General features: G+C 37.8%; 5 protein-coding genes across 17 annotated transcripts; 2 read left to right on the top strand and 3 right to left on the bottom strand.

Annotated features, from left to right (window-relative positions):
- Positions 1-184: 184 nt before the first annotated feature.
- LOC135170234 (broad-complex core protein isoforms 1/2/3/4/5-like) lies at positions 185-10,113 on the bottom strand. 10 transcript variants are annotated; one of them, XM_064135878.1, is made up of 6 exons: positions 9,520-9,843; positions 6,995-7,061; positions 6,302-6,711; positions 5,622-6,087; positions 5,162-5,365; positions 185-838 (listed from the first exon to the last, which is right to left on the bottom strand). In XM_064135878.1, the coding sequence occupies exons 2-6, from the start codon at positions 6,996-6,998 to the stop codon at positions 825-827; spliced, it is 1,098 nt and encodes a 365-aa protein (XP_063991948.1). In that variant the 5' UTR covers positions 6,999-7,061; positions 9,520-9,843; the 3' UTR covers positions 185-824. The 10 variants fall into 10 exon arrangements, with proteins under 10 accessions (XP_063991948.1, XP_063991941.1, XP_063991939.1 ...); XM_064135871.1 differs by lacking the exons at positions 185-838; positions 9,520-9,843 and adding an exon at positions 9,850-10,113 and having other exon boundaries at positions 4,295-5,365; XM_064135869.1 differs by lacking the exon at positions 185-838 and having other exon boundaries at positions 4,295-5,365; positions 9,447-9,843.
- A 163-nt stretch (positions 10,114-10,276) lies between these two features.
- On the top strand, positions 10,277-11,137 carry LOC135170242 (DNA-directed RNA polymerase II subunit RPB9). Its single transcript, XM_064135891.1, has 3 exons — positions 10,277-10,510; positions 10,596-10,669; positions 10,843-11,137. Exons 1-3 carry the CDS (start codon positions 10,391-10,393, stop codon positions 11,030-11,032), a joined length of 384 nt encoding a protein of 127 aa, XP_063991961.1. The 5' UTR covers positions 10,277-10,390; the 3' UTR covers positions 11,033-11,137.
- Positions 11,138-11,228: 91 nt separating this feature from the next.
- LOC135170240 (prostatic spermine-binding protein) lies at positions 11,229-16,803 on the bottom strand. 4 transcript variants are annotated; one of them, XM_064135885.1, is made up of 4 exons: positions 16,626-16,803; positions 15,590-15,697; positions 14,337-14,922; positions 11,229-13,654 (listed from the first exon to the last, which is right to left on the bottom strand). In XM_064135885.1, exons 1-3 carry the CDS (start codon positions 16,680-16,682, stop codon positions 14,377-14,379), a joined length of 711 nt encoding a protein of 236 aa, XP_063991955.1. In that variant the 5' UTR covers positions 16,683-16,803; the 3' UTR covers positions 11,229-13,654; positions 14,337-14,376. The 4 variants fall into 4 exon arrangements, with proteins under 4 accessions (XP_063991955.1, XP_063991956.1, XP_063991957.1 ...); XM_064135886.1 differs by having other exon boundaries at positions 11,229-13,651; XM_064135887.1 differs by lacking the exon at positions 16,626-16,803 and adding an exon at positions 16,304-16,467.
- Positions 16,804-17,043: 240 nt separating this feature from the next.
- Positions 17,044-19,050, bottom strand: LOC135170109 (cleavage stimulation factor subunit 1). The gene is made up of 5 exons (XM_064135630.1): positions 18,911-19,050; positions 18,108-18,722; positions 17,677-17,971; positions 17,472-17,565; positions 17,044-17,406 (listed from the first exon to the last, which is right to left on the bottom strand). Exons 1-5 carry the CDS (start codon positions 19,000-19,002, stop codon positions 17,162-17,164), a joined length of 1,341 nt encoding a protein of 446 aa, XP_063991700.1. The 5' UTR covers positions 19,003-19,050; the 3' UTR covers positions 17,044-17,161.
- On the top strand, positions 18,917-20,092 carry Rpp20 (Ribonuclease P protein subunit p20). The gene is made up of 3 exons (XM_064135637.1): positions 18,917-19,443; positions 19,640-19,808; positions 19,951-20,092. The coding sequence occupies exons 1-3, from the start codon at positions 19,105-19,107 to the stop codon at positions 20,064-20,066; spliced, it is 624 nt and encodes a 207-aa protein (XP_063991707.1). The 5' UTR covers positions 18,917-19,104; the 3' UTR covers positions 20,067-20,092.
- Positions 20,093-20,097: the final 5 nt, after the last annotated feature.

Here is a 20,097-nt window from a genome sequence, read left to right as displayed (position 1 = left end):
GGATACATTGAGAAAGGTCCGGGGAATATTTTAGCCATGGTCATGGATATTATTGTACCATCAGGCGGTTTTACATTTTTATCCTCAAATTATACATTTTTTATATCTTTTGATTCATTTCTTATTTCGATACTTTTTGTTTCACTAAAAAAATTGATTAAAATTAATTAATTATAGTCTTATCTATTGGATAAATATGCCAGCATTTTTATTGATCAATGGAGATTGGTAGCTGAGGACAGAAAAGAGAGTTGTATTGAACGAAATTGGTTGATTTCATGATGCCATGGGGAAAGTGATATTTTGTGCACTTGTGAAACAGCACCTGAAAAATTTGCGCATACGGTGCGTGCGTAAAATACCACTTTAGCCCATGCATCGAGATTTGATAAATCGTTGGAAATTTTTTAATTCACTCTCTCTTCGCTGTTCTCACTGCAAAATTAATCTGGCACGTTTACGGTAGGCCAATAAGTGACAACATTCACTTGCTGACGAGCGTATACGTCAAATAGATCAATCCACCTCTCAAATCAGCTTAATTAATTATAAATTATAATTATACGGTAATTTCTTATTTTTTCTCATTTCTCGGCGGCCCTGGACGTCCACTGGGATGCGAAACTTGCTGGTTATCGTTGAATCCTGTGATCGGTGACGGTTACCCCACGTCGGGGTCGCTTCCAACACCGCAATTATGCTCTTACCAATCGCTTTATTCATATTGTTCGAGTTTTTTTTTCATTGGAATTTTTTTGGGGCTTTTTTTTCAATTGCTGAACCTTGGTGCGACGTTAGGAACATTTTCATTATTCCCACCACCTTTAGGACCGTCGGCCTGCGGAGAATAAATGCGCACACGGGTTAAACCAAAGTTATCATTGTTTTAATTGCATACATGAACAAATTTAATTGAAAAATGTTAACGAATTCCTCGAGATACCTTCGTCAGATTTCTACTGAAGTTTCTAATTTGTTTTAGTCTCTTGTAATTTCAATAAAAAATATTCCCTGGATTTTTTAGAATATTTTCGCTTGAAAATTGTACCAAAATAAAATAGAAACACATTAGAAATGTCTCGAAAAGTCGCTAGGGTTTTTCATTAAATTATTTCATGCGTTATTTTCGCTTATAAAAGGGAATATTGGGAATTCGATTTCATTACAAGCGATTCACTTTGCATCCGTTCCTCCAAAATATCACTGAACCCCCTCGACATTTTCCCAAACAGTTCAAAAGTCACTCATCCTCTGCTAGCACATCATCACAGTTTTGGTGCCAAATAACAAAAGCAAATATAAAAAAAAAGTGTAACGGAAATAATAATAAAAACAAAAAATTTTTGTCGATTTTAGAATTAATTTTTATTAAGAAATACTCTGCACTTATTGAAATGCCTTATGAATCATAATTTTTTTGTTTTTTTTTATCTTTATCGTAATTATTGTTTATAGCGTCCTATTCACTAATTAGAAGCATGCTTCACTAACACATCTTACATCATCTTAAAATTAAAAGTAATATATCCTTAAAACACGATTTATGTTCTTCAATTAAACGTTTACTTTAACTTCATTAATTTCGCTTTCAACTCTGTTCTCCATGAATTTTTTTTTTTTAACGAACAAAAATACTCAGGTTACCGCGGGTTTAACGAATTTTTGTTCTTCAATTATCTGGTTCATTGAACAATAAGCCTGGAAAATTGGAGATGATTATTTCGCGATCTAAAGACATGTTTGGACTCACCCGATTTTTATCGCGGATTATTTCGGGAATATCTCCAGAACAAACGGGTTTATAAAAAAATGTCACAAGATATTTTTTCAAGACCTCGTGACATTTTTCCCTAAATCTAACTATTACTGAGATAAAGGCATAATTATACAAGTGAGTAGAAAAGAACTTGACTTTTTCAAAAAAAAATTAGGCGATCGTCTCAGCAATGAGTAAATTTAGGGGAAGTATTTACCTGAATCATTCTTTTAAACCCATTACTCAACCAGATATTCTCGAAATAAACTACACGAATTAGACTTACCTCTATTAGACTGATCAATTTAATCATTTATGTAACTGTACACTTCAGAAAAAAAAATTCAACTGTCAGGCTATTCGAAGACTTTCACTACAGACACGATCTGTATTTAATAACTATTAGTGTTTAACTCCCTATATAAAATTCACTGACACAGTAATTGAGTAATTGAGTTTTCATTCTTCTTCAACGAACAGAAAAAATGTCTAGTATTTGGAACAAAAGAAATATGTGAAAAATTTCAATAAATTTTTCAAGTTTTCTCCATCATGTGTGAGGGTTTAACATGTGCACTTTCATCGTTTTATTATCTATAGTTTTAGCTCTTTGTTCAGTGTCGAGTGTCGCCTCTTTGTTGGAGAGACAAAAAGTCTCGTAGGAAATAATACAAATAAAAAAAATGTGTAAAAAAGGAAAAACAGTACATGTTCAGACGATTCCAACGAAACGACGGGAATTCCACGAGTAAGAGTAATTTTAATCATTTTCGTAGAGTCATATAAATAAACCACAGTGTATGGGTTGTTTTTTTTCGTGAAACGCTGGTGATTGTCGATTTTATTTCCGGAAATAAACAATTTTATGTTCAAGTGAAGGTAACATTAGGCAGTTGTACGTCGAATCTATTTACCCCAATAACGAGTGAATTGACAGGCAAATGTCACAGGACTTTTTTGTGGAGAATTTAATTCTCTACAAAAATGATCTTATGACATTTTCTCCCCAGAGCAATAGCCGCGAATATTACCGCGATAGAAATAATCGTTTGCTCTAGAAAACAGTCTTTTGTCATTGTTCTCTATAAGGACTTGCTACTGAGATAAAAAGGCAATTGAAAAATGTACGTTTGGTGAAAATTTCCCTCGGGTAAATCATCATTAATCGCGTGATCTTAGAATGTTGTCAGAGAAAAAAAATCACGACCGATCGATTTTTAATTCAAAAAATGATCGCCAAAAACTGCAGAAATTTGTTCATTTTTAGCTCAACTTCCCATTCACAAAATCCACATAATTGCCAGCGGGAAAAAATTCTATCTACAATACACGATGACTAATCGCAGTCATCAGAGATAATCCGAGGAGTTACCAATTCGAAAAAAAAAACAAAATTAAATACGATCTGCCTCGACTCGTCTAAACTAACCAAAAAAAAAGAGAATGAATAGGTAAATAGAGATGAAAAAAATACAGAATGATAAGAATGAGGCCCTAGCCTTCTTTCTCGACAATAATCTGCCTCCCCGGGTCAGTTATTCGCATAGAAAGTCGAAAAAAGGAAGGAAAAAGATAAAAAATACTAGACTGAGTTAAAGGCCATCGAGATAAATCCGTAAGAAAATTATTCTGCATTGGTTTTTTAAATTTTCTTTTCCATCATTCGCTCCATTAATTGAAAATACTGGTAAAAGATCAGTTTGTGAAATCATCAATACCTAATGATCATTGGTTTTTTACGTATAATTGTAGTGCCATTCGAGTGAAGAAAAAAAAATATATATCTTCGTGTAGAGGTATTCGTGCTGTCTGTTAATTTTCTTCCATTTTTCCCCCATTATCTTTAATTTAAATAACTATTTTGTTCTCAATTATTGCATTGCATGAAAAAATATGGCCTCTGAAATGCTATGTAACAAAGTGTGACACCGCACGAATCGTCTTCTCTTTCATTTTTCATATAGTTCATTAACTACTTTTGTTGTTTTTTTTTCATTCTCATTAAATTTGTACACTAAACAAGTAAAAGCGTTTTACACTACGTCATGATTACTATCGGAGTATTCGCGATGTACACAGGTGTGTGGACTCTTCGATATATATGGATATATATATCGAATTTCAGAGCTTGATTTTTTTAATTATGAGAGGGCCCAGTCATTGTTATTATTCAATCAGGTGACTCAGGGCGTAAAATGAGGCAATTGTTAATAAATTAAGCTTTTCTATAAATTTTCTGGATAAGGATTCCGCATATGGGCGATTTAATTTCCAAATCCTTTACAAAAAAAATATTGTGAGGTTTATAGCTTGCTATAGTCACGTGGAAATGTCACGGATTTTCACCCAAATAACTTTCATTTCGATTTATATTTAATTTTTTTGAATTAAATTTCCTCATTCCACTACTCCCCACCTGATCCGCAAAATCAATCAATAAGATACTAATTACTTGAGTAATAGGCATGAAATAATGATCAGTAACTCTATATGCACTCAAAACGGGAGGTAAAAAAGTCGCTGTACCTATAGCTAATCTCTTTATAAAAATATCGATGAAAGATTTTTTAATTATATAAACAATTAAAAAATCATCGACCATTAAGTCCTTTTTGGGTATACTCTGAGCCTCATCGTACCCATAATCGGGTAATTTTCAAGTCCCAGTCCCAATCAAATACAAAATAATCTCATGAATCGCGTTTAACTTAAAAATGAATAAGGAAGAAAAAAATCATAAATGAGAAATAATAATTGTAACAATCGCACACGGACCCTCTAAAATTAATAATAATAATGAAAATGAGAAGAAAAATCCGCTACACACACACGCACACACACATCGCGTTGATTAAACCGGATTATGCTTGCAAACAACTGTTTTTTCTTCTATACAATAATTCGTATTACGTTGCTAATTATTATTAATTTTATATCAATTATTTTCTCGTTAATCTGTAACGGGCTGGAAGTGTTCTAGACATTGCCTGGCAATTCTTTGTTTTAATTTATTTTTTATCGTGAGCCTGTGAGATTTTTGGTGATAAACCTGGACTCGAGTCGTGTAATTAATCATTCGAGTGTAAAACTCTATTTTTTCACAATTATTATTCTTTTGTATAGTTAATTAATGAGTTAATCAACTAATTAGACAATTAATAGCTTAATTAAATTCACGTTTCATCGATTCCCTCTCCCCGTGCCCTTAATTTTCCTCTTTGTATATATCTCATTGGAAAATAAAAAAGAAACTCTGGTTGAGCTTCTCCGATTGATTGTTTATGTTGGTTAATATTTGGGAGAAACTTGACTACTGAAGACTCGAGTTCAGGCTCTCAGGCAAACGATAATTCATCATGTGAAACGGTGGACTCGCTGGACTACTGGGCTGACTGTTGGACGCACCTACGTTACTCGAGCCACGACCACGTTTTCGCCTCTGTAAAATACCCTTTCTGACCATGTAGAAGCGAATAGTACTGATCGGAATGTTGTATTTTTCGGAAGCAACTTGAAATGTCATGCCACGGGCGACCATGTCTGATGCCTGTTTGAGTTCAGCCTCCGAGCGACGCTGTCGTCTTTGATATCCTGCAATTTTTGTTATTACTTATCATATTTATTAAATTATTTTCGTCCTCAAGACACATTTTTTATGAGTAATGTTTACATTACTATTGCAATTAAATACTAATGTACATTATTATATTTGGATGTGAGCTATAATGGTTTTTGACTGGTTTGTCTAGAACCTCGTGTGCTACCACAAAAATTCGGAAGCACAATCTAAACTGTATGTGATATATATGTAAACAACACAATATTATTTTAAAAAAGCAGTGAATAGAAAGAATAAAAGACTCACCTTCAATAGCTGGAAAGGGGCTGCTCGGATTGCTGCAATTTGAATTGCTCGTTGGTACCATACTAATCGAATAAGGCTTGTCCTGCTGGGTGAACTGTTCATCAGGCTCCATCTTCACCATTCCAGGTGTTTCTGTCAATGTGGCCTCGCACGAGCTTAGTGCTTTTTCAAGATGCTGTAGTGCCTCGGTGTGTTCAATGTTCATGAATGTTGAGCTGTTTGCGGCTGTTGAATTGTTAAGGGTACCTGTTACTGACGCATTGTTTATCGTGGCTGGTGTTACGGTGGCGGGTGTATCGAGGAAGGAGTCATTGGTGGAATTCATGGCGGAGTTTTCGTCGTTCTTGTAACTGGAGTGAGTTTGCTTCGATGGTGATGACGGATTTGAGGGGGTGCTCGAGGAACTCTGGGCTGTTGGACTATCTCCTTGCGCTGCTTCCCGTCCTTGGGACGACAGTCCACGTACCTGGGTAATATATAGTAATTTAGAGTAAGATACCTGCGCCGATCAATAGCAATGGGAGCGACCCTTCACTCGATGAATTGATCCAAAATTCACGTGGTAAATCAAGTTAATTACATCAGTAACAATAAACATTAGACTATCTTTTAAATATAGAATATAGCTATAAACCTTCCGCGTTCGTCCAAAAAAAAAGGAATAAATCTAAAAAAATTACCTGAAGTGCCTCAGCAGCTTGCATAAGCCTGGTGAGTTGTTGCTCCTCAACGTAGACCTCCCCCCGGTACATGAATTCAACGAGTGCCTGTAACTCCCACATACGCATATCCCTGAGGAATATTATCGGATGGGTACAGGGTATCTCCAGGAGTAGTCTCTCCAGATAATCACTGCACGCCGAGAGGACGACTTTGTGGCACTTTATCGAGCCACCATCGCAGGCCAGCGTCACATCAACGAACTGCTCTGAGCTCAGTAATTTTGGAAATGCACTGTGCATATTAGACTGATGAGAGTTCCAGGATACACAGAATTGCTGACGATTGCCAACGGGGTAATTGCCCGCTGCCGGCAAATTGCTACCTGTCTCCATGGTACTTTCGGCCGAGTCTGGATCCTCAAGGTAATCTACAATATAAATCATCGAATTGAAACAATTACGGGCCAGAGACTGGGCTTCTCGGGGAAGATGGAGGGGACCTTCATAGATTAAAAAAATATGTTTATTATTCTCGACAACAACCATCAGAGATATTTCCAAAACTTTAAATTATCGGAAATATTGCCCAACACCAAACATTCACACACCAAAGCTCTTAATAAAAACACTGAAATACTGATGGCGATGTGCCAACCTCAACCATTTCTCAAGAAATACCTCATAAGTTAATAAAAAAAAATGTTTAATTACCCATCAATTAATAAAATACTCCAGAACTCAATCAATCGCCTTAATATTTCCTCGTCTTAATTCCAAACTGTTGAACAAAGTACAATAACAAAATTTAAAATAAATTAATTGTATGGTAAATTCAGGGGTATGCCACGTGACCTCTAATGTATAATTGGACGATTAATAAATCAGATGAAACGAGTGAATCAAGGGCTCCAATTCACCGTGACCCTGAACATTCCCTCCAAAACAATACAAAATTCAGTCTCAAAAATAATCGACTAGAACTGATAAAAAATCAAAGTGCTGAATTAAATTGTTTTGAATTTAATCAAAAGTTCGTGTGCTCCAATAATTAGTTGTCAATATCCTCCCCCTCCTAGAAAATAAAATAGGGAATTTTCTAATCTTTCTAGTGATGGAAAATGAAGAGAGTTCAATAGTGAAAGAATGATCAAACTCTGTTTTCAAATTGGTAAACCGAGACTCCATATTATTTCACACAATTGAAATGGCTATTCGTCATTGAGTAGTAAATATTCTTCAATTCAGTTTCATGATCAGACGTCCAGTCTGAAAACCTTGAAATTCATTGAAGAAGGGAATGATTGAATAGAACTAAAAAAATTCAATTACGTCTTGAAAGATTAAATTGAATTATCAAAACATGAAAATTCGTGTCTTGAAGATCATGACACTAAATTCCCTCCAAAATGGTCAACTTCAAATTTGTCTCCTAAAATATGCTCCAAACATTCTCTGCCTTCTCAATCAGAACCTCTGGATCTCCAGTATCATATCATATCAAAACCAACGAACATGTGATTTCCTAAAAAGACATATAGGCTTCAAAAATAAAAAAACCTCAGAAATCCTCAGCCCTCAATGGCAAGACCAGACAAGAAAATTTACTCCAAAAAACCCAGAGGTTCCAACGACAACTCCAACCCCCAGATTCTCCAACGAATGAACCATTGGATTCTCAAGATCAAAACCCCTAAAAAACAACCCTCAACATGGTTGCCCTTCCACCACCAAAACCCCCACCTCCATCACAACCCTGAACTTGCCCTCACCCCCTGCACACCCTCAAAAAACCCCAAACAAACCCAAAACCCTCCCCTCCCAGCCATGTGCTCCAGTCCTCCCTGAACCTTGAGAAAAAAAGTAATAAAATAAATCACCTCAAAAATCCCTCCAGAGCACCCCCAGGAGTCTCTCCACCGACTCAAAAACCAAAAACCTCAGAAATCCTCAGCGTTCAGTACCAACCGTAGATAAAAAAAAAATCAAAAAATTCAGAAGCATCGCCGAATTTACAACATGGCTGTCACGGCATGAGAATCTTCCATTAACAATAAAATACACCCGAAAAGCCACCGCGGGTTCACGCGAGGAGCGCCGTTTGGCTGAATTAGAATGTGTTGAGGGGCATACCATACCCACCTCTCCTTACCCCTCTCCCCACCCATTCTCACGCCTGCCCTGCCCCCTCCCCGCAGACCGAAAAAACAACACACTCATAACAGCGTCAAATGGCAAAATCTATGTGTGTAAAAAATGAAATAAACTACACATACAAAAAAACTAACGGCAACAGCCGAAAATGAACCGAGAGGAGGAAAAAAATCTCCCATCACCGCTCGCTATCGACAGGAATAAATTAAGAAAAAAAAAATAAAATACCATGAGATTTTTCATGTTGAGTCGGCGTCGGTAAACTATGACGAATGACGATATTTAAACAAAGAGACTGCTCATGAGACCCACAACTGATGCGACAAAGACAGATGAAGGGACTGACTAGGACCTTGAAAGGCCCCATCGACAAATACGAAAAATGAATAACTAAAAATCATGGAAGTACGAAATGTCTTTCCCCTGTATTTGCAGACAAAGGGACAAACAATAATCAACGTAATTAGTTAGAGAAAATGAGGGAGTGAATTGACGCCGTAAATTATGAAGAGGCCCCGGTAATTCTAGAATATTCATGGACAATTTAGTTAACTGTTGGACAATTTACAATGAACAAAATTTTGGAGGAGAAAAAAAATATCGAGGAAAATGCCCAGTGTAACACGAAGGTGACAGAGACAGAGAGAAACCCACGCGTTCGAAAGCGCTACAACACTTTTCGAAAATCACGTGTCGGCACTGGCCAACACGGACGCTAACAGGTTAACCAAACAACGACGAATTTTTCCGGTTTTTCCCGTCGAATCGATGACAATGCCATACTCGATAATTACGTTGAGATGAAAAAAAAATCCAGAGAAGGAGCATTAAAATAATTATTAAATCGTTGTGGAGACGCTTGTCTGAGGATCACCCCCATTGATGTACGTTGTGGAAGGGAAGGTGGGGGAGGCCACCTCTGGAGCACACTCACAATTTTATTATTTTATTATATCTTTTTTGTATTATTCACCAGACGAGCAATGAAAATAATTTCACTTCGATTTTTTACCTCAAAATGTTTTATCACTGGGTATCACTCACATTTAAGGGTTATTATTAATTTTTTTAATGTTAATACGTACTTTTGGGGACAACACTCGGTGATTAACAATGACTAACACTGCGGGAAATTGTTGTAAAATGGTACGCGTCGAATTTTAGTCGTTCGTCGTCGGTAAGAATCCCTTAAGAAAACATGCATCCGCCGAGATTTGCACTAGCTCTAGGGGAGCAGACTCGATTCGTCGATTTTTGGGGTGGGGGGGTTGGCAATGGTGGGGAAGAGAGGGAGAATTTATGGGGGAAAATGGGGGGTGTTGGGAACTGATGAAGGGAACAACACTGCTGGGTTTTTATTTATTTTGAGAAATTTTTTTGTTCTCTTTCTACGACGAATTTTCTCACGTTTTTACCTTTTTTTTGTTTATTTTTTTTTGAGGTTAGAGAGGTTAGATGCGGAAACAACACGCGTTGGCGGCCCTTCGAGATGGAACAGAACGTGGTGATTAATTATTTCGCTCGATATTATATTTATTATTGTTGTAATTATGTCGTAGTTGGGTTTGCAGTGCGCAGTGGCGGTGCGCAGAATTTTTTTTTTGAGAGATTGGTGAGAATCGGGGGGTTTCCGGAGATTTTTGATGGTTTTTTGGGGGTTTTTGAGGGTGTTTGGGGGTAGAGGGAGGATTTTTGAGGGCTGAGAGGGCTTCAGAGGCTTTACTCAAGGCGAGGGGTGGAGGGAACATGGCGGATTTACAATGTGTTTACTTCCGGTGTTGAGGGCCTAGGGAATTTTTCCTCTGGCCAATGGGAACGCTACCGTATTTGGGGGGGGGAGACGCTCATTGGTGGATGGCTGGCTGTGATCGATCCCGGGAATTTCATGGTCAATGTTTTGTGACGGCGTCGAAAAGAAATTTTTTTATTGTTTGTTGATTGAAAAAGTTGAGGAATATGGCCGGATATGATACACATAATGATGGACCTGGATTTGTGGGGATCAGGTTCTGTCAGGAGTGCAATAATATGTTGTACCCGAAGGAGGACAAGGAGAATAAGGTTCTCATGTATGCTGTGAGTACTGGTCTACCGGGTTAACCTCAAAATTTCAGGGGCTATTTCACAAAATTTCTTAATGATTCAATTCCTGACATTTTAGTGCAGAAATTGTGACTACAAACAACTTGCTGACAGCAACTGCATTTATGTCAACAAAATTATGCACGAGATTGAGTGAGTAATTTTGGCATTTTGATTTCGATGATTTTTTATTTAAAAAATGGATGATTTTCTTTAAAACAATGTTGAAATATTTTGTTGAAGGCTTTTGTTTGGATCAATTACGTTTATTTATCGTTAACATTACGAAGGCATATAAATAGATATTTTTTATTCCTTCCTTCCAGTGAATTGACTCATATTGTGGCTGATGTTATATCTGATCCAACACTCCCAAGGACTGAGGAGCATCCTTGTCCCAAGTGTAATCACCGAGAGGCTGTATTTTTCCAGGCCCAAACCCGAAGAGCGGAAGAGGAAATGAGACTCTACTACGTCTGCACCTCGGTCCACTGCTCTCATCGTTGGACTGAATAGAAAATTTTCAATCTCCTTTTGATATTTAATGACTACCTAATTAATATTTTAATAGTTTAAATGTTCCTGTAAATAACGACGAAATAAATTTCTATCAATTTATAATTGACTTGGATTTCAATTTCAATCACCACAGAAGTTTAAAAATCTGTTTCCAGCAAAATAATTTTCATTTCCCAGTAAAAATCATCCAATCTATAATTAAATTTTATTTTATTTATTACTGATTGAAGCAATTTCGTTACAAAAGTCAATCCAACAGGATGCACTCCCACAATCGTCATATTTCTCATTTTTTAAATAAAAACAAAATTCCATTCCCCTACAACACCCAAAGCCGAATGAGTGATGAAAGAAAACATTAGGAAGAGAACAAAGAGTCCTCTTCCCTGGGTACAGAGTATTATTTCACCCTATATACCCCTATACAAATATAACGATTGATTGCAAAATTTATTACTTCATTTTTGCTCCTCTAGACAGATTTTTCCTCGATTATTCTTTTCATATTAAAATGATTAAACGAGAGAGCGAGAAGTGACGATAAATTTGAACCAAAACCAATGAGTTTATAGAGCTGTATAAAAACTACATGTCCTTACATTCACGAATCACTCATATTTCATTTTGCATATTTTTCAATTCAATCAATTTTCAGTTACTTCCCCCTCATTTTTTCATTAATCGTAATATTTATGATAAAATGCTAATATATATTTTTTTTATTACACATATCGTTCCACCCACAGGGGCTGAACACTGTGGGAAAAACATTATATATTTAATAATGTTCATATTATTTATCTAATGTGTAACACTAGGATTTAAAATTTTTTCCATGTTTTCCCCCTTGTTTGCTCTGATTTTTCGATCCTAAGCTGCACAGAGCGAGACACACTGATGACTTGTCATTACTTTTCTCTTTACATTGTCAGACAAATTGTAATGCTCTCTCACACGTTATTTTGTCAGTGCTCTGATAATTTTTAATTACTAGATACAAAATCCTCTCTCTTTTGGCATTTTTTTGTTCTCTCGATTTTCCTCTTCGAACAAGCGAATACAAAATAATTATGTTTGTAATTTCTTTTCATCTTTCGATTGCCATTAAATTAGTCAGAAGTGTGAAAGAAAGAACAGCAGTTGTTGATGCACGAGATCCCATTTTATTGCACTCCTCGTACAGTTAATGGAGAGATCAATTTCATGATCGAGTTAATTAGGGAGGCAACAACAGGCTGTTGGTACCTCAGAGGCCTTTAGGAAAATACGGAAATGCAATTTATTTTCGTGATGGAGCTTCAGTGGATGTTACAAATTGTTTGAGTGGACAGAGGCCGGAGAGAAGCGATTCCAAAAATTATTATTCTGTTATCAATTAAAAAATTATGTCCATGAAAGCCCAGTTTTGGAAATATTTTCGTGGATGAAACTCAAAAGACAAATTAACGATATTTTTTTGATAGAAAAACTTTTGACAAACCAACAAGGCTTAGATCGCTATAAAATAAAATTTATAAAAAAAATAAATTCTCTTTTCATTAAAAGAAGTCTCATTTCCTTTGACTCATATGTCAGTTTTGTAAAAATATAGACTTTTTTGCATAAACTGCAATTTTTTACTGAAAATAAAAATTAAATTCGGAAACAATTTATTTAGAATTCACCTCCCTCCACCAGACGTTTCCAATTTTACAATTAACGGTTAAATTTAATGAATCCCACGGTTAGTGTTTCATCAAGTGTGGATACTATGAAATAATCCATCGATATAATCTATCTGTACACTCACAACCGTCCAAATACACAATAATATTAACATATTTAATATGGTACCACTAAAAATATAAAATAAAATTCATTCCTCTCAATTGTCTCTATTGCTTCGCTAATTTCGTTATTTTAATTTGGCTACGTGTAGCTAGTACTCTAAAGTGTGCTGATATAATAAATTTTATGGATGTCAATTTTTTGCATAAATATTTTCATGCACGGAAGAATTTCATTTAAAAGTCCAGTAAGTTAAGAAATTCCGCCGATGTTTGGCGAATTCCATTGGGAAATTCCGCAGTTTTGCTGCGAATTTTCACAGTAAATGTGCAATAAAAAATATTTCATAGATAAATTCAAAAATCCCGCAGAAATCCCCCGGAATTCGCATTTAATAATTTTGTCGCAATTCGTCTACGAGTCCATATTAAATATATTTTACAAGAATATTATCATTGTACATGAACAACATATGCTCAACACCTCAGTGCTCACTTTGCTGTCGTAGCAATCAGCGCAGCGCTATATTATTTATAATTACTGATAGATAATTTTTTCAGTAGAAAGAAAAATTAACAAATAAAATTCGAAGATAAAATTTGTTTTTAAATGAAACAAAAACTCTTGTTCTACGAGTGTCATTTCCCAGGCAATGAATTTCCCTGATTTTAGTTGATTCCAATGGTGATGAATACATTGTGACAATGTGGAATCCTCAGGTGCACTGATTGCTCGATGATGGAGGTAATCAGAAAATGAGTCGAGTGTTTTCAATTTTTTTTTTGTTAAAAATTAAAAAGATGTTAGGACGTGATTTTTAGTGTCCTGATGTGTGCGCCGCCCTGGTACCTGCTGATAATTAAATTTAATATATTTCACAGTTGGAGAGCATGGGGAACAAGTAGATTCACTCAGATTAACAGTAGTAATTATCATTTGATTTATTTCTCATATTTTTTTAATGAGGGTTCACCTCTCCTTAATTATTAATTATTGAACATCTTGATGATGACTGATTTTGTGTGAAATCATAGACTCTTTGTGGGAATTCCCCGTTTACAAAATAAAACTCAAGAATTTCTTCGTAAAATCAATCATTTCTGAGATGATTCGTGAATTAATCGTGCGAGAATTCTAAAGTTCATTTAGAATGGTTTTAGTTATCGGATAATTAACTTGAGGAGCAAGCTAAATTTATCATTTCAAAATAGAACGATTCAATTTCCTTCTCTTGCTAAAATTATTTATTTCTGATATGATTGCTGAATGAATCATTCAAAATGCGTCAAATTGATTCTGAAATATTTTATATATTCTGTAATTAACGTGAGAACTGAGCAAAATACCAACATAGAATAAAAAAATCATTAAATGTCTCAAAAAATCGGAACTGTTACCCAATCAACTACTTATCAGCCTGTTATCGATCAAATAACCAAAATAGTCTCTAAACACTTTCGTAAGGATTAATAACTCTCAATAATTTCCAAAAAATCACCACAATTCATCTCAAAGTGGAAAAAAATAAACTTACACGGTTAGATTATTGGTAGAAATAATTAACGCGAGGAAGGTTATTCCTTTTTCTCATCAGTAGTTGGATTGGAGGGATTTTGTGACTCCGTTGCAGTCTCGCTTTTACCAGTGGCATCAGTTGCGTCTTGACTCGAGTCTGAACTATCCTTGATATCCTCCTTCTTCTTATCATCAATCCCACTTTTTGATTCTTCCGCTGAATTTTCCGACTCTTCCGTTGATTTTTCATCCTTGGAATTTGTCTCAGGTGTTTTCGAATCCACCTGCTCCTTGTCACCATCGTCATTCTTATCGTCATCCTTGTCGTTGTCCTCCTTTACATCGTCAACTTCCATTTTCGGTGATTCATCTTCGTGCTTCTCATTTTTGTTGTTTGCCGCTTCCTCATCTGTGTTGTTGTCATTGTTCTTGTCTTGTCGTTTGGGACGTCCACGACCACGACCAGTACCAGTTGTTGCTTTTGATACTGTTTCACGTTTCTCCTTTTTCGGAGGCGAAGGAGCTGGAGTTGTCGAGGTCAAACCCCGCGCTGAACTGCGGGTACGTCTTCTTCCCTCAACTTCAACCACAGATTTGTCCATACCCTTCGATTGAGAACAAAAAATTGTACCATTCAATTAGGAAAGCTCCATTGAAATTAAATAAGTGCGTGTCAGACAATATTCTCTCCATTTCCGCAGCACCTCTCTCCTCACCCCCAGCATTTCCAAACACAAACACCAGCCGGTGAATTTCGCTTTTCTCTACTCCCCCAACATTAATTACCTCTCCCTAAATTCAGGAGTTTAACGAACAAATGCCACCCATATAATTTCGCAACCCTACCCTCCTCCCCCACCAACCCCACCGAGTGAAAGTGAGCCCCAAAAAAATGTACATAAGCCTTCAGGACTCATTCGTTCAAATGACGTTTAAATTCGTCGACCAAACGGTAAACACCCGCCATATGTTCACCTGCGTTGCTTCGAAAATGGCGCCAATTCCCCTCCAGCAAGTCACCGCACCCCTCCATGCACATCTACCCCCCCTCACGATCTCTGATGCCACGCAACAACAATTGAGAGAAAGGGAATACGCTCCAAACTTTTTCTAAAAGTAAACGCTTCCACAAAAATGGAGGGAAAACTGATAACCATGAGTAGGGGTAAGGGCAGCCTTGACGAAGCGATAAACTATTTTCACATGTATTTTTGGTAAATTTTTCTCTTTTGTGGTCGACGTGAGTAACTAAGAAAAATTAGGGAAATTTACCTTCATAATTGCCTCGCCCTCTTGAGCTGTTCTCTCCAACGTTGACAAACGTTTTGAAGCCGCTCGCTTATTCCTCGCTGGCATTGGCTTTACCTCCGTCGCCTGATCCTTGGAGACAAAAAATCAGGGTTATCATTCAGGTGAAACGAATATAATGAGGGAAAAATGGGCCATTATAGCATTATGGAATTTCCTATATAAATTCCAAAATGAATTTCCTCTCCTCTCGACTCTAAAAACCAGAAATAACAAAAAAAATCGTCCTAATAAAAAGATCAAACTCCCCTCACCGATAATTCCCGATAACTCCTATCAAATCAGAGACCATTGAACTACCTCCAAAGACCATTAACCCCTTGTCCCCACCTCCACAAAAAATCCAAACTCCATCCCCCAGAAATCCCGAGCCCCCCCAACTACAGTCCCATTGCCCCCAGCCCCCCAGGTCTCAAAAAATCACTTCAAACCCAAAACGAACACCAAAATTGTATCACTCGAGATATCGTAGCGACTGGATTTCCCGCCTTTTTGGGTGCCATCCCGCCGGCGTGGAGTGGCTCACCTCCCCCCACCTCAGTGACCCCAACGCGAGGAGGCAAACAGTAAAGAAAACGAGAATAAAAAAAAAACATCCACCATCTTTGCCACCGAAGGACGTACACCATCGGGTTATTGGGAAAAAAAATGCACATTTTATCGTCAGAATAAGCCTACCAATTACCCCCACTCCTCGGCCCCCTCTGGGCCCTCCTTATCACCCGAAAATGATGATCAAACAGCCGACGGTTGTGGCCAAAGTGATCATTGTCGAGGGAGAGTGACGAGTTGCTTTTCAGGAGCACATATTCTATTTCACATCGAGGAAGAAAAAAAAAATTGTGAAAAAAGTTCGGCACGCGCCGCCTCGGTGATATGTCCCCCCTCTTTCCCCCTTCCCCGCACCGATGTAAACTCGGCTTGATACCCGATGGGGGCAGACCAAAATGATACACTTAATAAATATTATTTTTCACATTTAACATTATCCTCAACTCACCTTGGGTATATCATCGACGTTATTGTCGTTCTTACTATCAGCCTTGATATCCGACATTTTATGAATAACGATATTATGAGTATAAACACGTTTAAATTGGAATTTTTATATTTATTGTGAGACGAGTGGAATTACGCGCTGCCGACCCGGTCACCCACTGTTTATACGAATAAGCAAAGATGGCGGTTAGCGTGGGTCACGTGACACATCGTCAAATAAATCGGAGGGAGAGCGGGAGTTAGGGCGCCATCTTGCGGGGCGGGATGTTGATGTACGCCTGCGTGGCGTGTTGGGGGGAATTTTTGAATTTTTTGTGAACGACAACGAGGCTTTTGAGGGGGTGTCTTCAAGTAAAAACATGTTAAAAGCTTGTGAACCATTTTTGATAACGATATTAAACTAAAATGACTAAAATGAATTCGTTTCTTGTTTTTATTTCATACATAGAAAACTTGAGACAAAGAAAACAATAATAAATGGAACCCTTCCATTGGAATTCGTTATAAAATATACATATCACGATATCTCTGAAAATCTCAATGCGTTGGCATTCGTCGGTACCAAAACCTCGCCCGAAAATCGTCACTGCAGGTGAGGAAAGCTGGAGCCGTTGGTGAGTGGACGATCAATCGAACAGGGCCATTGTGCCCGAGGGAGAGTAATTGTTTTCTCGATGCATTCCTGGAATTCCAGGCGCAGAGGGATGTTGTTGCTTCGTCAGGGAACATAACGTAGTCCTCCGTGTGATTGAATATAGCCTGGGCTTTGTGCTCTTGTTTTCCTGGAGGATCAAAATTAATGTTGCAGCAAATAGAACTAGGATTTTGGTGTACGAAGTTTTTTTACCTGTTGTTCCAGCTCCAGTGTAGGCAATTAAACATCTGCTGGTAGATAATTCCCACAATTTTATCAATGAATCCTTCCCCGAGGATAGTAAATACTGAAATATAAATGAATATGCATAAACGAATACTTAAGTTGATTAAAAAAGATCCACCAATGGAATTGTAGACCTTAAATCAAGGAAAATTAATTAAAAAATCCTGTTCACCTTTCCATTACGTGTGAAAGCGACTGAGCAGACCTCATAGGAGTCGTGAGCCTTGACAAAGGTGTTGATACACCTATTGGAGACCCCATCCCACAGCTTGATGCTCCCATCCTTCCCAGCAGAGGCGTAAGTCTTGGCATCTGGTGAGTATTTAACACTGGTGATGCCAGCTGTGTGCTGATGATGAGGAATACTACAGACGAAGCATTGAGCAGTGTTGATATCGTAAAGTCTGATGACAGGATGATTGGTCCCCACAATCAGGAAATCACCAGTTGGATGGAATGACAGGCACCTGGAGAAGACGATATTGATCTTAATGCCTCGAGTTAAATATAAATAAACATACTGTCAACAGTTATTTGGATAAATAAACGATTTTTTATTAATTTTTTATATTATTTTATAAAAAATATTTTAAAAATAGTCACCTGATCTGATCAGCATCTGTGATGGTTCTAAATGCCTTCTTGACACTGGCTTTGCTGTAATCAAACAATTTGACACTGAAATCTCGACTTCCTGAGACCAAAATTGGCTCTCGAGGATGAAATTCAAGACAGGTCACCTCCTCCAGATGATCGTAAAGTGTTCTGATCACTGGATGACCACCAGCCTGATCGCCAGGTGTCATTTCATCGGGTGCTGACTTGGCGAGCATCCGATCAACGTCCAGGATTTTGATGGAGGCATCGACTGAGCCTGTGGCGATCAGCTGTCCATCAGCAGAGAAGGCACCAGCTCTGCAATTGCCCTTGTGCGATGTGACATAGGCTGTCTCGTACTGCGCTGGCTCTGGAGCCTGTGTTTGGGTCTCAGTCTCGTACTCCAGGTCCAGTCCTGGGCCCAGGGTGTTGTCGAAGGTAGTGAAAGACGGTGTGTGATTACTGTTCGGGCCTTCGGTTTTCTTCGCTCTGTCTGGCTCATGGGCTGTCCCCATGAGCATCAGGTGGAGGAGACGATCCGAGGGAGGACAGGGGGGATCAGCCTGAATCAGGCTCGATAACTGGACTGCTATTGTCTGGTGACCGTCGTAGAATAATTGACTGGAACGAAGAGGATTTAGCGAGAGTGAGCTGGGGATACTCAGTTGAAATAAGATTTTTTTTTAATTTGAATATATTTTTTTCCCATTTTGAATTCCTAAGAAAATATTGCTGAAGCAACGATCAATTAAATTTTCTCCATTTTATCCCCCTTTTCCATAAATTTTTCAGACTCTTGAACTAATAACCTGATCATCAGACGATACAGTGTCTCCCTGTTTTTAATAACATTCTTGGGGTCGACCTCCGGGTCCTTCATGACGATATCCTGTCCAGTCATCCTTTACCACTGGAAAATTATCTTGACTTTCCCCTGCACAATTGCTCCACAACAAACAAAACGATCCCAAATCAACCTTCTGCGGTTTATTTTGAGGTTAGAATGCGTTTGATTTGTTTGCTGCTGAATATCGGTGGCGATTGCACTCACTCGCGCTCGTCTACTGCAGACTCGGATTGGCTGGGAGCAATTACCCCAGGAGAAACCGCCAATAGCCGTCCTCCGGGGTTTCTAAAGCAGCAGAGGTGTCACGTGGGACTCAACTATGACAGAATGGCTGATGGACGAGAGGATAATAAATTCGAGAAGTTGATAAGTGCTGGAAACAGATCGTCCAGAAAGAATTTCAATGATTCTGAACATATCCTGAGGAAACGACCGCCTTATGCTTTCCCGAAGAGGAGCAAGGACGTCTATGCCACAAACAAAACGGCTTTCAAGGTAAATCTCTCAACGACACCTAACCTCGACGATTTTGCTTGTTGTTATTTATGTCTTCAGTTTTTGGAAGACAATTTTATTTCTCAGAGTTTGAAAAGTGCTTCCTGATATATTTTTTTTTCTCGTGATAAAATCGAAGACAATTTATGGTAAGGGAATTTGGGGGAGTGCGTCAGTTTATTGTCCCATTTTGTAGGCACAATTGACGGTCTGCGAAAAACTACTGGATTCAGGAGAGCCAGAGATTATAATTCACGGATTAGGAGCTGCGATTAGTCGAGCCTGCAATCTAGCCCTTCAACTCAAGAAAAATTCTAGTGGAACGTTGGACATCGACATACGCACGTCGACAGTCCCTTTGATCGGTAAAAATAACCATAATAGATTGGAAGCCTCATCCAATTTAAAAAATTAGATTTTCCCAAAAAGCTCCTCCAACATTTCTCCAACTCCAAAAAAACCACTGGGTTGACTCCTTAAACCCAACCCATATGTCTACTTTTCCAGACGATTTCGAGCCTCTGAAGGATGATCTGGACTGTGAAGTGAACACCCGCAACAATTCCGCAATCCACATCAGAGTATTCCGAACAGTAGTGATAGGTCCTCTGAAATATGCCTAAAAGATCCTTCCACCCCTGAGAAATTTCCCCC

Source organism: Diachasmimorpha longicaudata, chromosome 16, assembly GCF_034640455.1.
Source record: "Diachasmimorpha longicaudata isolate KC_UGA_2023 chromosome 16, iyDiaLong2, whole genome shotgun sequence".
NCBI classification, from domain to species: domain Eukaryota; kingdom Metazoa; phylum Arthropoda; class Insecta; order Hymenoptera; family Braconidae; genus Diachasmimorpha; species Diachasmimorpha longicaudata.
Note: the sequence above shows the minus strand (reverse complement) of the source record. Positions and strands in the feature narration are given on the sequence as shown.

Bases quoted from the DNA above. Each gene is read 5' to 3' on its own strand.
- LOC135170234 (XM_064135871.1), bottom strand. The intron at 6,088-6,301 runs GTAATTTTTTTA...TATATTACCCAG, and splicing joins AAGCTGCTGAGGCACTTCAG to GTACGTGGACTGTCGTCCCA. The intron at 5,366-5,621 runs GTGAGTCTTTTA...AAATATGATAAG, and splicing joins CCCCTTTCCAGCTATTGAAG to TAATAACAAAAATTGCAGGA.
- LOC135170242 (XM_064135891.1), top strand. From the start codon at position 10,391: ATGGCCGGATATGATACACATAATGATGGACCTGGATTTGTGGGGATC. The intron at 10,511-10,595 runs GTGAGTACTGGT...CTGACATTTTAG, and splicing joins ATAAGGTTCTCATGTATGCT to TGCAGAAATTGTGACTACAA. The intron at 10,670-10,842 runs GTGAGTAATTTT...CCTTCCTTCCAG, and splicing joins AAAATTATGCACGAGATTGA to TGAATTGACTCATATTGTGG.
- LOC135170240 (XM_064135885.1), bottom strand. From the start codon at position 16,682: ATGTCGGATATCAAGGCTGATAGTAAGAACGACAATAACGTCGATGAT. The intron at 15,698-16,625 runs GTGAGTTGAGGA...TTTGTCTCCAAG, and splicing joins ACGTCGATGATATACCCAAG to GATCAGGCGACGGAGGTAAA. The intron at 14,923-15,589 runs GTAAATTTCCCT...TCTCAATCGAAG, and splicing joins AGGGCGAGGCAATTATGAAG to GGTATGGACAAATCTGTGGT.
- LOC135170109 (XM_064135630.1), bottom strand. From the start codon at position 19,002: ATGACTGGACAGGATATCGTCATGAAGGACCCGGAGGTCGACCCCAAG. The intron at 17,972-18,107 runs GTGACTATTTTT...CGTCTTCTCCAG, and splicing joins ACAGATGCTGATCAGATCAG to GTGCCTGTCATTCCATCCAA. The intron at 17,566-17,676 runs GTGAACAGGATT...TTTATATTTCAG, and splicing joins CTTTCACACGTAATGGAAAG to TATTTACTATCCTCGGGGAA.
- Rpp20 (XM_064135637.1), top strand. From the start codon at position 19,105: ATGCGTTTGATTTGTTTGCTGCTGAATATCGGTGGCGATTGCACTCAC. The intron at 19,444-19,639 runs GTAAATCTCTCA...CCCATTTTGTAG, and splicing joins CAAACAAAACGGCTTTCAAG to GCACAATTGACGGTCTGCGA. The intron at 19,809-19,950 runs GTAAAAATAACC...CTACTTTTCCAG, and splicing joins GTCGACAGTCCCTTTGATCG to ACGATTTCGAGCCTCTGAAG.